At 44.4% G+C, this 12,896-nt stretch overlaps 1 protein-coding gene across 1 annotated transcript in view; it reads left to right on the top strand.

The window, feature by feature from the left end:
• Window positions 1-12,896, top strand: part of LOC144098670 (kinesin-like protein KIF11) — a 29,802-nt gene that overhangs the window by 1,936 nt on the left and 14,970 nt on the right. Inside the window, exons 5-14 of the mRNA XM_077631480.1 lie at window positions 347-562; window positions 1,946-2,012; window positions 2,714-2,792; window positions 4,079-4,271; window positions 7,969-8,057; window positions 8,514-8,601; window positions 8,779-8,892; window positions 9,098-9,193; window positions 10,790-10,997; window positions 12,539-12,711. Coding sequence (XP_077487606.1) covers window positions 347-562; window positions 1,946-2,012; window positions 2,714-2,792; window positions 4,079-4,271; window positions 7,969-8,057; window positions 8,514-8,601; window positions 8,779-8,892; window positions 9,098-9,193; window positions 10,790-10,997; window positions 12,539-12,711 — 1,323 coding nt within the window. The remainder of the gene's footprint in view (window positions 1-346; window positions 563-1,945; window positions 2,013-2,713; window positions 2,793-4,078; window positions 4,272-7,968; window positions 8,058-8,513; window positions 8,602-8,778; window positions 8,893-9,097; window positions 9,194-10,789; window positions 10,998-12,538; window positions 12,712-12,896) is intronic.

The raw sequence follows: 12,896 nt of genomic DNA, 5'->3' as shown, positions 1-12,896 counted from the left end.
ATGGCACAAAGCTTTTATTTAAAGGGACGCTTAGGGTAACTCTATCCAGTTATTATTCGCAGTAAAAATTCATTCTGTGGCCTTTCCTGGGTATGTTGATGCTTGTCTGGCAACATTTATTGCTGAGCCGGTCGTGTTTAAAAGAACTTTTGCCTTATGCTTCAAATTTGTGCCGTCTACAATGAAAAGGGTTCGGTGGTAACCGTTTTGATGTTAATGACACTGTAACTTTGCCTTTGGGGTCCACGCCGAAATATATGTTAAGTGTAAAGTAGCTTTGAATCTCTAGATAGCGAAGTGTATGTAACATGCCATTTCATTTTCTTTTCTTTTTTTGCATTCCCAGGGATCCGTGATAATCCAAGGCCTTGAAGAGATAACGGTGCACAACCGAGAAGAGGTCTTCTTCATTCTTGAGAAGGGTGCCGCAAAGCGTCAGACTGCAGCCACACTGCTCAATGCAACCTCGTCACGCAGCCACACAGTCTTTGCAGTCACTGTCCACATCCGTGAAATGACTGATGATGGTGAGGAGCTTGTCAAGACTGGAAAGCTCAACCTGGTGAGTGACATGCAAAGTGTCTCAAGTTGTCAACTTTTCTGTTGGCACTGACATTCAGAACTTTTTCAATAAGCTTGTTGTCAAGTGGTGTTATTCGTCTAGTGTGAACTGTCAAGGCTGCTCATTATGTGGACTCTGGAAACATTTAAAATGTGCACCCTATGTTGAGGTGCTCTTTACCAAAAACATTGACTGTTCAAGTCCCCAAATGCAGTTGTTGTCATAGTGCAACATTAGGGTCTTATTTTCGGGCTTCACGGGTCTTAATGCAACTTTTATTGTTCATTCTGCTCTCAGTCCTTATCATTTGTGTGGAGTTATGCATCTATCTTATGTTTTGACTCCTGGCTAGTGGATATTTTTCATTAGTTGCCCATGTCAAGATCTTAGGTCAAGTAATTTCTATACGATCCTTTGTATATGTTGGGGTGTAAATGCTGCCAGTCTTGTTGCATGTCTAGTTCTCATTTTATGTAGAGGGTCATCGCTTTCAGTTCAGAAGCATGAATTTTTACTTCTAATAGACAGTTTCAGCACAGCATTTTTGTGCACTCGCTCCTCTCATGGTCAACTCTTAGCACTATCGGAGCAGGAGTTCGTAGTAGAGGGCTCCAGATACATTTAGACTGCCTGCGGTTTTTTTAATGCACGCTGGCATTGCATAGCCCCCTGATCTTGCTGATCAAAGCAGGTGCGCAGATGTGCCCTGCTAAAACTGTGTAATGCCATTGTTGCATTGCATTTTTACAAAGCACCGCCTTCAACTGCACAGCGTAGTTTTGATATTGGTTTCCTGGTTCTTGATGTTATTGTGATATAAAAACTTGTACTAACGACTAGAATCTCGGAGGGTTTTGTGATTGCCAATTCAGTGTGTTCAAGAATACGCTACATTTGCCCTTAAGGTTTCAAATAACACGTAGTATTACAAAGGCATGTGTGTTCTTATTCATTCCTTCCTGCAGCACATTGCACTCCGGGGAAGAAATCCACAAATGTGAATGTAGCTGGTTGGGCCAGGTGCATGGTTGTTGCACATGACTGACATGCTTTTTACACTACTCTGGATGTTTTATAGTACTACTCCTTGTTTTGAGAGGAACTCAGTGTTCTCTGGGCTTTGCTTTTTCGTGCTGTGAATGTCTTGGATGCAGATGTCTGACGTGTTTTGCTTGCACGATCTCATGCTGAGCTTTTGTGTTTGCATATTTTATCTGTAGACAACGATGCATTTTCTGCAATCACTAACTACTCTCGCATTTAACTGCAGTTTGCTGCAAGTTGTATATTAATGTGCTTTTGTAGCCAAAGTTCCTCTCTTTTGTGTTCGCCTTATGCTCTGTGCTCCTGGCCTGTTCCCTGATAACATCATTCTCTCCAAAGGTTGATCTTGCGGGCAGTGAGAACATTGGCCGCTCTGGTGCTGTTGATCGGAGAGCCCGTGAAGCAGGCAAGTGTCTTGCTCCTCCTCCTCTCACTTGCGGCATTAGCACTTAGTGTAGAGGATAGCAATGGATATGTGTTGGTTGATTGAAAACGAATAGAATACTGATGGCACACGAAAATTTATGCAAGACTTGCACAGGTAGCTGCAATAGTAAGAAAAGTAACGGCCAGTTTGTACAGAAGGACGAAGTTATTTCTTTCTCAGCCCTTCCCACTCTGTTGGGGCCAGTTTGGACTGGCTTGGAGCTGAAGGCGAAAATGAACAGCGCGTGCTCATGCTGCAGGCCATCGACGTCTTAGGTGCTCAAGTGTTGTGCCTGGATAAAGCCTCGTACTACTACTACTGGTGCTGCTGCTGCTGCTATCTCTGCACTGAAGTTGGAAATATCCTGCCAGTGGTAGTCATAAACAGGAAAACTGATTAGAAAGAAACATGCACTTGTGTCATTCACAAGAGTGACACAAGCACATCATTGGTTTTAATTCTCATGCGGTGTTCCTTTTCGTATTATGGCTACCTGTGCCTAGCTACCTGTGTCTAGCCCGTTTTTTTTTTTTTTTTTGTCATGCCTTCAACTTTGAGCCATGACGCATAGCATAGCAAGCATGCCGTACAAATTGACAAGGAAAGCAATCCATGTTTTTTTTTTTTTTCCAGCAGCTGACTGTGCCTCCTTTTTTTTTTTGTTTTGACACACTGTGCAGGCAACATTAACCAGTCTCTTCTTACCTTGGGCCGTGTCATAACTGCTTTGGTGGACAAGGCACCGCATGTGCCTTACAGGTATACGTTGTTTGTTTTCTACAATGCTCATTTGCTCAAAAGAGCTTGTAAACAACATTTTGCAAAAGATATAACAAGATCTTGTGACATAGCTGCACTTGGTAATATGCATAATTTGGTCTACTGCTCAACTGAAACAAAGATGCAGTAAAAGCTTCTTAATTCTGTCCCCATTAATTCAGAAACCTTGGTAATTTGAATAACCAGCTCGGTCCCGGCCAGTGCCCATGTAAATCTATGGCGTCAGATCCTTGCGAATTTGGATGCTATGGGCCTCGCACCTGTTAATTTGAGCAGGCCCCTGAAGAGAGGCTGCGTCTAGGTATGACTGGCTCGGCAAGAGAGTGCCGAAACAGCTCTACTCAAAACCTGAATTCCATGTTGCATAGTCGCTCACGTGCTTCTGACATGCGTATGACAGCAGGCATGAAGATGATGAATGGGAGGCTCCATATCCGATATCCAAGAAGATTCTGACTGCTTACTTTCGGTTTTGCATTTCTAAGCTTTGCACCAGTCCGCAGCGACAGCAGCTCTACCAGCCAGCATCAGCCAGCCAGCCTAATTCAGCTGAGCGCCATTTCAGATGCTGACTGGCGCATCACTAGTGGCGGCTGTCCCCCCACCCACCCCAGCCTTTTTTTTCTCTCTGCTTTGGCACTCGCTTGTGTCCATGTGGTTCCGTTCTTCCGGTACGCCTAAACTGCACGCTCATCACGTGTCATTCATGCGATGAAGCCTTCTCATGTGTGACGGCGCAGCTTATAAGGGTGTGACGTGGTAGCGGTGGAGCTACACTGCGTCGCATCGTGAAGGATGCGACAGGCCCTTACAGTTCTGAAGCAGTTCTGCTTCGATGCTCCCAACAGTATCCACACAATAAAGTACCAATGGAAACGTGAAAGCAGGCAGTGCTGCTCTGTTCTCATTTTAAGTTTGGCAGTCATTGCCCAGTCTTTCACCAGATAAATTTACCGTGTTGCCAGCAGTTCCTTTTTTGGGTCATTCAATAAATCAGACTTTCGGATAATTCGAACATTTTTTTTTTTTTTCCGGTCTCTCGAAGTTAGAATTAACTAGCTTTTACTGTATCGATCAGTTTTTACCACAAATGTTCACCCTTTACTGGTGGCTATATTGAACTGACTTGTATTCCTTAATTGTGAAGCCCTTCTTGTTGTTATAAATATGAGGAGAAAAACCGTGCTGTAACATTGTTCTTCCTGTCAGTCACTGCCTTGAGCTTCACTTTAGTAGATGTCTAAATCTTCTTTTTCTCCTTACAGGGAAAGCAAACTAACGCGGCTGCTCCAGGACTCCTTGGGTGGCCGCACCAAAACATCCATCATTGCGACCATTTCACCTGACATGTCCAACCTTGAAGAAACCTTGAGCACCTTGGACTATGCCCACCGTGCCAAGAACATAACCAACCGCCCAGAGGTCAACCAGAAGATGACCAAGAAGGCTCTCATCAAGGCAAGGACCGGCTTCCTGCTTTCCCTCTTTTCTTCTTTCACTTATTTCGTTCTCTTTTGCGAGGTAAGGTTTTATTCATTGGCACATGCCACCCTGCTTTTACGGCCCGCACTCAAAATGGCATGCACCTGGAATTGTCAGATTTGCTGAGCTACCGTATTTACTCGAATGTAATGCGAGGGGTGACTTTACCTGCTGCCCTGAGGGAAAAAAATAAAACCAGGAAAGTAACGCAAGGCTTACGGACGCAAAACAAAGTACCTTAAATAGACATCGTGGCCAACATGTTTATTCATCCTCCTCGCTTTCGGAGTCCGAGTTGTCAGAAACGGAGTCCTTCTTGTTGCTTTCAAAGTCTCCAGGTAAGTTCTGCCGTATTGAAGTTGTTTGTTGCAGAGATAATCCATTCCTCTTCATGAAAGTTTGGGCCCACCCATGAGATGCTTTGAACTTCCCATCTGGCACCAGTTGTAAAGGGTGTTTGTGGCCTCGATAAATGATTAGAGCCTGGTGCTAGGGCATCCCTCGTAGCCCGCAATGTGAACCTTGTATATATAAAAAAAAGAACAAACAAGGCACCCTGAATGGTGGGCTGCACCGACGGATGGGTACGAACGGATAACGAGATAAAAAGGAGCTGATGGAAGAGAATGCTTACTCTGCACACAGGCGACTGCAAAAGTGTACCAGGTCAGAGCTGCTCCCTTGCGGAGCCACCCACCTCTTATCTGAATGCGTGCGGTCATAGATGAGATAGACGTCGTGTTTGGTGCCTCCTGCTCAGGCGACTGATGCGAGCGCGGTCACGAAAACTCATAACGTACCCACTGTGGTCGAGTGTCCGCCCGCTGACTCCTGTGCGCACTTTGAAAGCGAGGGACGTTATCATAACGACAAGGCTGATACGAGGATGCTGTCGCATCCAAACGCATATAGGAGTATTTCTTTTTTTTTCGAAATGAGCCAAACACATCTTGAGAAAAACTAAGCGAAACGCGGAAGATTTTGTACCCTCAGCAACGCATTGGAAGCTGTTACGTGATACGCTTTAATTTTTTTCTTCAAAGAAGACATCTATGGGCGTACTTACAATTAAATTATAGCTTAACTTAATTTCAGTGTTTGTATTTGCCTCATTTGGGGGAAAAAAACTCCTCATACATACACGCACACCCATGCGCGCACTCCCACAAAGTTCATTAAGTTTAGGGGTATACTCTAAGGTTGAGTAAATTTGTTATAAAGGAGTAAGTACTACTCATTAGCATCCACCTGAGCACAACTACACAGCTGCAGAGGAAAGCTGCACAACTTTCTCAGAAACTTCGCATTTGAAGCAAAATGCTTTTGGTTGGCTGAGTTGGTAAGTGACTGCCTAGGACAGTCGGTGGTCCCGGGTTTGAACCCCGGACCAAGAGCAATTTTTTCTGCAACTGTGAAGTTGCTCCTCTGTAGCCGCATGGCTGCGCTCAGATAGATGCTGAAGAGTAATTACCCCCTCATTACACATGCACATCGGCACGCATGCGCACCCAGGACACCCGTAGAGGCATCAGCCCCTTCAACTAAAGACAAAAAAAGAATAGATTTAGCGAAAAGCCTGTCGTAGTAACAAACGATAAGCAACAGGACGGCTGCTGTGCGTGATGGTGACCTTATAAATGACAGGGCGGCATGCATAGTGGTTGAGAAGTGTACAGATGCAAATGGATTCCAAATTGGCAAAACGGGGTGACTCCCTGTCTTAAACTGCATGTCTGATTAGACTGTGACCGATCGGAATGAACGAACTTCTTAACACATTTGTTTGGACAAGACATAAATTTAATGTAGTCGCCGCGGTGGCTCAGTGGTTATGGTGCTCGGCTGCTGACCCGAAAAACGCGAATTCGATCCCGGCCGCGGCGGCAGAATTTCGATGGAGGCGAAATTCTAGAGGCCCATGTACTATGCAATGTCAGTGCACGTTAAAGAACCCCAGCTGGTTGAAATTTCTGGAGCGTCCCTCATAGCCCGAGTCGCTTTGGGATGTTAAACCAATATAAGCATAAGAATGAACTTCTCATCTCCCCAGCAATGTCTCTAACTTTCCAACAGATCAGCTCAACACTGACCCCCATAAGACGGTTGCGTTGCTCGATAATAAGGTCCGCCACTTTTTTCTCCAGTTCAATGTGATGGCCGTGGCGAGGCTTGCGTAATCCTTTGCAGTCAGGCTCACCTTTAAAAAGCGCCTCCCGCTGCAGCCACCATCCGCGGATGGTTCACTTGCTGTGGTCAAATCCTCGAGCTGCCGCAGAATTCTCGACCTCTTCAGCAAACAGGATCGCTTTTCTTTTAAAACGAGCATTGCGCTGAGCACGATGCGTTGCCATCGTGTGCACTGAATCAATACACCGCGAGCGACGCCACAAGAACACGACCCGACGACGTTCTGAGCGCGAGTTCGCAGCGAACACTAGAAAATGACAGAGAACAATGCTTTGGCTCTGGATGGATGAGGATTTCGCTTCCATGGTACCCATCTTGCCAGCACAAGATCGCAAAACTGCGGAAACCGAAACCAAGCTGATAGCTTTGAAATGGCTGCACTGCGGCACTCACTGCTTTAGGCCAATCGAAGTGCGGAATTTGATTATAACGCGAGGGTAGAATTTAAGGGGGAAAAATCCAGGAAAAAAACTCGCGTTACATTTGAGTAAATACGGTGCCTGTGTGAATATAATCAGCAGCACTGGTACTTGAAGAACTGACTCTTGGCCTAATGAGTGTGCTGCAGAGGATTGCTTTACAGAAGTTTTTGCTGTAGATTTCCTACCAGCAAGGCTTGAGTCAAGCTGAATATTGTATCGTGGAACACTCCCAGCAAAAATCCGAAAGTATCATTCTTTTTATGCATCATTTTGTGCAGTCCAAGGTAACAGGGGAACATAAGACTTTGCTACAAATGACTTCTGCTCATTCAGTCCTCATGTCCTGCTGATTTTCAAGTGGAACAAATGAGTGAAAACAATTTTATTCTGAACTGTTGATCAGGCACTTGCAGCAGTAATTTGTGCAGCCTTTTCAGATCGTTCTAGTGAAAGAAACGAGCACTTTGGTCCTGACCAACTTTAAACCGTGTCTGCCAAGGGCCAGCTAACCAACCATCCAAACTGATCAAGATGGCTAGCAGTTGGCACAGTGGGGCCAAATTGATCTTATGGTTATCCTTTCTTTAGTGACTAATCATGATCATTCCTTCATTTAAAATATATTCCTTCTCGGGAATATTCCTGAAACATGTAGTGTTTGGTTTGATTTAGTGTCTGTAGCTTAAATTTCACCGCAAAATAATTGCCAGTGATTGGGTGGAGGTGTGCATCCACAACTGCCATTTCGTTGCGCATTTAAGGGCTCTTCAGAATTTTATGTAATAATACTTGATCCTGTTGTACCTCATTAATCTGACTTCATCTTGGTTCTGGTTTATTCGAATAGAGGCTTTGGTCCTGGCAATATGAAGCGCATTCAAAATTTCTATTATGATTTAGACTAGTAACTCTGAACAGATTTTCGGTCGCCTTCAAGTCTGTATTTTAGTGACTTGACTGTGTGTAGGGTGAATGTGAAATATTGTGAGCTTGCATTTTGGCTTTCATTCTTGTGATGCCAAAAATGTTTGTCCCATATTGCGTTTCTTGTTTCATTGTGACAGGAGTACACAGAAGAGATAGAGAGACTGCGGAGGGACCTCGCTGCAACCAGGGACAAGAATGGGATCTTTGTGGACCAGGAGAACTACAGGTAACTCGCCTGCTGAAGTCTCCAGCATAGCAGACAATTGCTTGGAGCACAACTTTTTCTTTTCAAATATTGCTGTCAAAGGTACCTGTTCAAAAGACTACTACAGTTGTGAATCTACAAAGAGAGCAAGGCAAAACCGTTAGTGGCATTCTGGGATGAAATTTGGGCACTGGTCTTGGTGCAAGGATCTCGGCTATTGTCATCTGCATTGTTTTTTTGTCTTTTTTTAAGAAATAAAGCTGTAAATGCAGTTTTAATCAGCAACTGGTGCTACTGCCATAGGCCTGCCTTCCCTGCCTAACTTAATATAGTATCTGGCTGAACTGAAATAATTTCATAGGTTGTTTTTTTTTTTTAAACAGTGGTTGACTGTAGCCCTCTCCTGCTTTGGAAGGCTTTAGTGCTTGTTTCAAAGTTCCAAGGTTTAATTACTACTATATCTCATTTTTTTGCTAGGAACATGGAATGCAGACTGAACAGCCAATCACAGGAAATCCTGGAGAAAGAAGCACAAATAGAGTCCTTGACGGAAAAGCTCTTAACAGTAAGTTTTTTTTTTTGTCTTTTTTTATCTTCTGTTTTTATGTGTAAGGTGAAGCTTCTTTATGTTGCAACCATTGGGTGGAATGTTTTCTCCATTCTAATGGGGGGAAATTCGCTGAAATAAGTCATGTGCTCTTCAGGTTACCTACCTTTTTTTCTTTCTTTTTTTTTTCCCCAGGTTACGGTGCTTTTTGAAAAAACAAAGCAGGTGGTTGCAGAAACAACTGAGCGGCTCGAAGCAACAGCTGCTGAGCTCCAGGACACGAAGATGAGCTTGGATGCAACAGAGCAGGTAAAGTAGCACGCATGCTTTTTTTAGCTTTTCAAAAGCAACTGATTTTTGTACACTAGTGCATTTTTCTCGTGCAGTTTCTATGACATCTGCACACTGCTGCTGGCATATCTATGGCAGCTGTTTTGGTGTGGTGCTGATCCCAATAACCGTTTGCAAGTGTTGTCTTGCATGTTGTACCAGTGCAAGGCGAATTTGATTCCAGGTGCTCTCAAAGACCTCGGTTGAGAGGGACGAGCAGGCCGCTCTTGTACGAGCCCACAGCAAGACTGAGGCCGCACTCACTGCAACTGCTGAAGAGGTAACAAAACTGATACCATCAGTGCCACATTTGAAGCAAGCAGTGCTATCTATTGAAACTCTTCTCCTGATGTCTTCGCTATTACTTTTTGTTCCTCCAAGGCCCCTTCTTGAATTTAAGGGGCATTGAGTACAAATTGAAGTTGGCCCATATTTGTAAATTATCGCTTTCTAATGAAGAGGAGGTTACTTGCATGTGGGTGCGCTTATGCATTAAAAAAATAGGTAAACCTCGATGTAATGAACTTTCATGTAGCAAATTTCTCTTGTTCCTCAATTTCTCAATTCCCCATTGCCGCCCCCCTGAAGCATATGTATATGCAAACTCTATGTGAAGAAGGTGTTGCAGTGGTAAACCTTGGTATAGCAGACTTGCCACACCAACTATGCATTAACTAACGCTGCGTTACTTAAAATCTAGGCGACTTGTGTGAAAGTTTCAATACGATGAAACACGAATCGTCATGAGAGGAACGCTTACGATCACCTGTGAATGTGGTTACACGACTCGCCGTGCACCAGGGTGCTTGGTGCCTCTTCATGGCAAACGCAGCTGTTTCCTCAGCTTTCACTTTTATAGCGTCGCACCAAGCGGCACTGCAACAGCTCTTGCCTAAAAGCAGCACAAAATAACGGGACATAGCAAAGAACACATGGGCCGAGCAATGCACACGCATAGCCACCGGTCGGTCGGTCGCACAGTTTAGGCGCAGACAGCAGATGTGCGGCGGGAGTGGGGACAGCTGAGAGTGCCGGCAAATTGAGACAAAGAGTCTGTTTCTGGGGGCTGCGACAAACGGCCAGACCGAGATACTTTCTTCTTTTTCTTTTTATGGGAGCCAAGCACACTGAAAGAGAGAATGGCAGCTGCTGCCAGTGAGCAGCCAGTGAGCTGGCAGCTGCTGCCACACTCTAGTTATCAGCGCGATCCGAAAATGTGTCTCAATGTTTACAACTTTGATTAACAGGGGTTTACTGTGAATGCGTTGCCAGGCCATTTCATGTACATTTATCTTTAATTTTAACATTTGTTCTGCACAGTCTTTTGGTTATGATGTGAAAACTGTATGTAACGAATACCTGCATGTAATGGAAAATTTTGGACATGTCTCGGTCTCATTATATCCAGTTATAACTGAAGTAAAAAATGACGTCGTACCGCCATGGTCTGCTTGAATAGTTAAAATGAGGTGAAGTCAGATGAGGTTTATAGCTGAATTGAACAAAAAAAGGATTATGGGCCTGAATGTTCAGGTCACTTTTTCTGTTGCTGCTGCTAGTGCACTTATATTGCACACTGGAGACTAAAATGAAGAATTTGATCTGGAAAATTAAATTAATCAAACCCATGACCCCCAGCGTCACCAGCAAAGTCACAAGTTTGGTTAGATGGATGGAGAATTTTTCAGTAATGAAAGCATCTTTTGCTTGAACAGATATCAAGAGTCAGCCTCGTCAAAGTGCTGTCAGTGTTCCCTTAAATCCATGCACACTTGTTGAACAGAAGATCAACTCTTTGTAACCACCTTTAGTTAGCAATGGAGAGGAAAGAAATGGCATGTTCATCGCAGGCGTTCATGGCATGTTTGCCTTGCAGCTCGTTGGAGTTGCCAAGACTACCACGGGCGACATTGACCTGCTGCAGCAGAAGCTTCAGCGTACATCTGCCATTGACCAGACCAACAGGGAACGGCAGTCAGCATTCGTGGAGAACTCTAAAGCACGCTTCAGCCAGGTTGAGACAAGCTGCACCGGACAGGTTGCCACCCAGCGGGATACCCTCACTGGATTAGGAAGCTCATTTGGCAAGTGCTTAGGCCTCTCGTAACTGCACTTCTTAAGGGAGCCAACTGCTCTGTGACCATTGTGATTTTAATCGGGCGAGTTACAAGCAGGGTGAAGTGTGAGGAAAGGTTGCAAACGCTTTGTTGTGGTGATTGCCGGGGATGCGAGCGGCAATGTATTTTTAGGGCTAGAAGATTGGGAAAACATCTCTGTGCGTGTACAGAATGCTAAAGAGAATGTAAAGAATGTCAGCTTATCCTGGCATTATGGAGTGTGTGTTTTAGAGGGGCACCACAATGTTTTGTAAAATTGATTCCTTGTGAGTTCCAGATATCAGTGCAAAAAAAAAAATAAAATTACTGAAATCTGAGCATGCAGACAAGTTTTTCCACCAAGAAAATTAACTGTGTACTGTGCGATGTCAGTGCACATTATGAACACCAGATGGTCGAAATTTCCGGAGCCCTTCACTACGGCATCCCTCATAGCCTGAGTCACTTTGGGACCTTAAACCCCCATGAAACCAAACTAAGAATTAAAAAAAACAAAAACAATATTAGACGAAAACATGTTTTACTCACCCAGTGCTGAGACTGGGTGCTACCAATCGGAAACATGCAGGACTGGAATGCTAACAACAGACACCCGCCCCACAACCTCTCCTCCTGTCCATCCTTTCCATTCACAATTTAGGGCAGCTTGCATTTTTTTTTTTTTCGCTGCCTTCTCAGCGGAGATTGAACAACAGCACTAGTCTTCAGGAAAATTTGAAGGAGAGAAGCAGCATGGAAAATGTCGCCCCTTGAGTTATTCTTGTTAGTTCTTCCTTGCTTTCACCACTTCTCTTTCAGCTTTTGTCTGAGTGCTGTAAACTTTTCGCTAGCCACTTCAGACTTTGGATCCGTTTCTTGAATACAAGGGACTAGGCTCAAACTGGATGCTCAGCCAGTCTAAAAGAGAACACCCAGTCTGGCTGCCACCTCATTTCCACCGCTGAAAATTGCCGCTATGTTTCGACAGAATCCTCTCGAAACGAGCATTTCTGGAGAAGATAAAATATTCAAGATTGTGACTTTGGCGATGTCTTTTAGCTTTCAGGCATCACAATGTCACATGCTTTGCATATAAAGAACAAAGACCTCTTGCTTGATTTCCGTCGCAGGACTCCTTTAAGCACTACTGTAGCATTTTGTGCAAGGAAAATATGCTAATCTGCATGGCTCACAGGCTGCACAGGATTGTGACGGCATTGTCTCGAATAGCTGGTCAAGGAGCACAACTGCCAAACCTTTATCCTAAAACATAAATTCACTTGCCCTATGACAATCGTAAAAGAATGAAAGTCCGTCATCAAGCAGACAAATAAGCAGGTCTAATTGATATCTGCCACGCACTGCATTCATAAAGAAAACCTGGGTACTTTTCAGGAGAGAATGGCTTTGACAAAGGATGGCTTGCAAAGATTGACCATCTAGCATTAAGTTTCCTTTAATCTTCTTTTTTTTTTTAAGCCATAAATAAAAACTCTCCATCTGATCGCATACTTTCTTTTGGCCTGCAGCAACACTGTGCAGCCTCATTCAGCAACACCAGACTGCTGTTGTGGCATACACCTCAGAAATCAGGAAAATTGCGGATGAAAGTTCTGCAGCCAGCATATCCACCTTGTCACTGCTGCAGTCCACAGTGCAAGCTCTGCAGGAGCAGCAGACAGCACAGATGGCTACTGGCTTGGTATGTTGACTTCAGTGCTGTATATGAGCTGAGCCTTTCACTTACGCTTGCTCATTTCTGTTGTTGGCGATCGCATTCGTTGGAGGTGCTTCACGACTGTAAACCTCCTGTACCACTCTATACTCGGGTACATTGGAAGTTTCCTGCAGAGGTTAGTTGTACATGTCCTGAGTAGCATAGAGGAA

The sequence above is a fragment of the Amblyomma americanum genome, chromosome 7 (assembly GCF_052857255.1).
Source record: "Amblyomma americanum isolate KBUSLIRL-KWMA chromosome 7, ASM5285725v1, whole genome shotgun sequence".
NCBI classification, from domain to species: domain Eukaryota; kingdom Metazoa; phylum Arthropoda; class Arachnida; order Ixodida; family Ixodidae; genus Amblyomma; species Amblyomma americanum.
The sequence above is the reverse complement of the archived record's forward strand: the minus strand, read 5'-3'. Positions and strand labels throughout refer to the sequence as shown.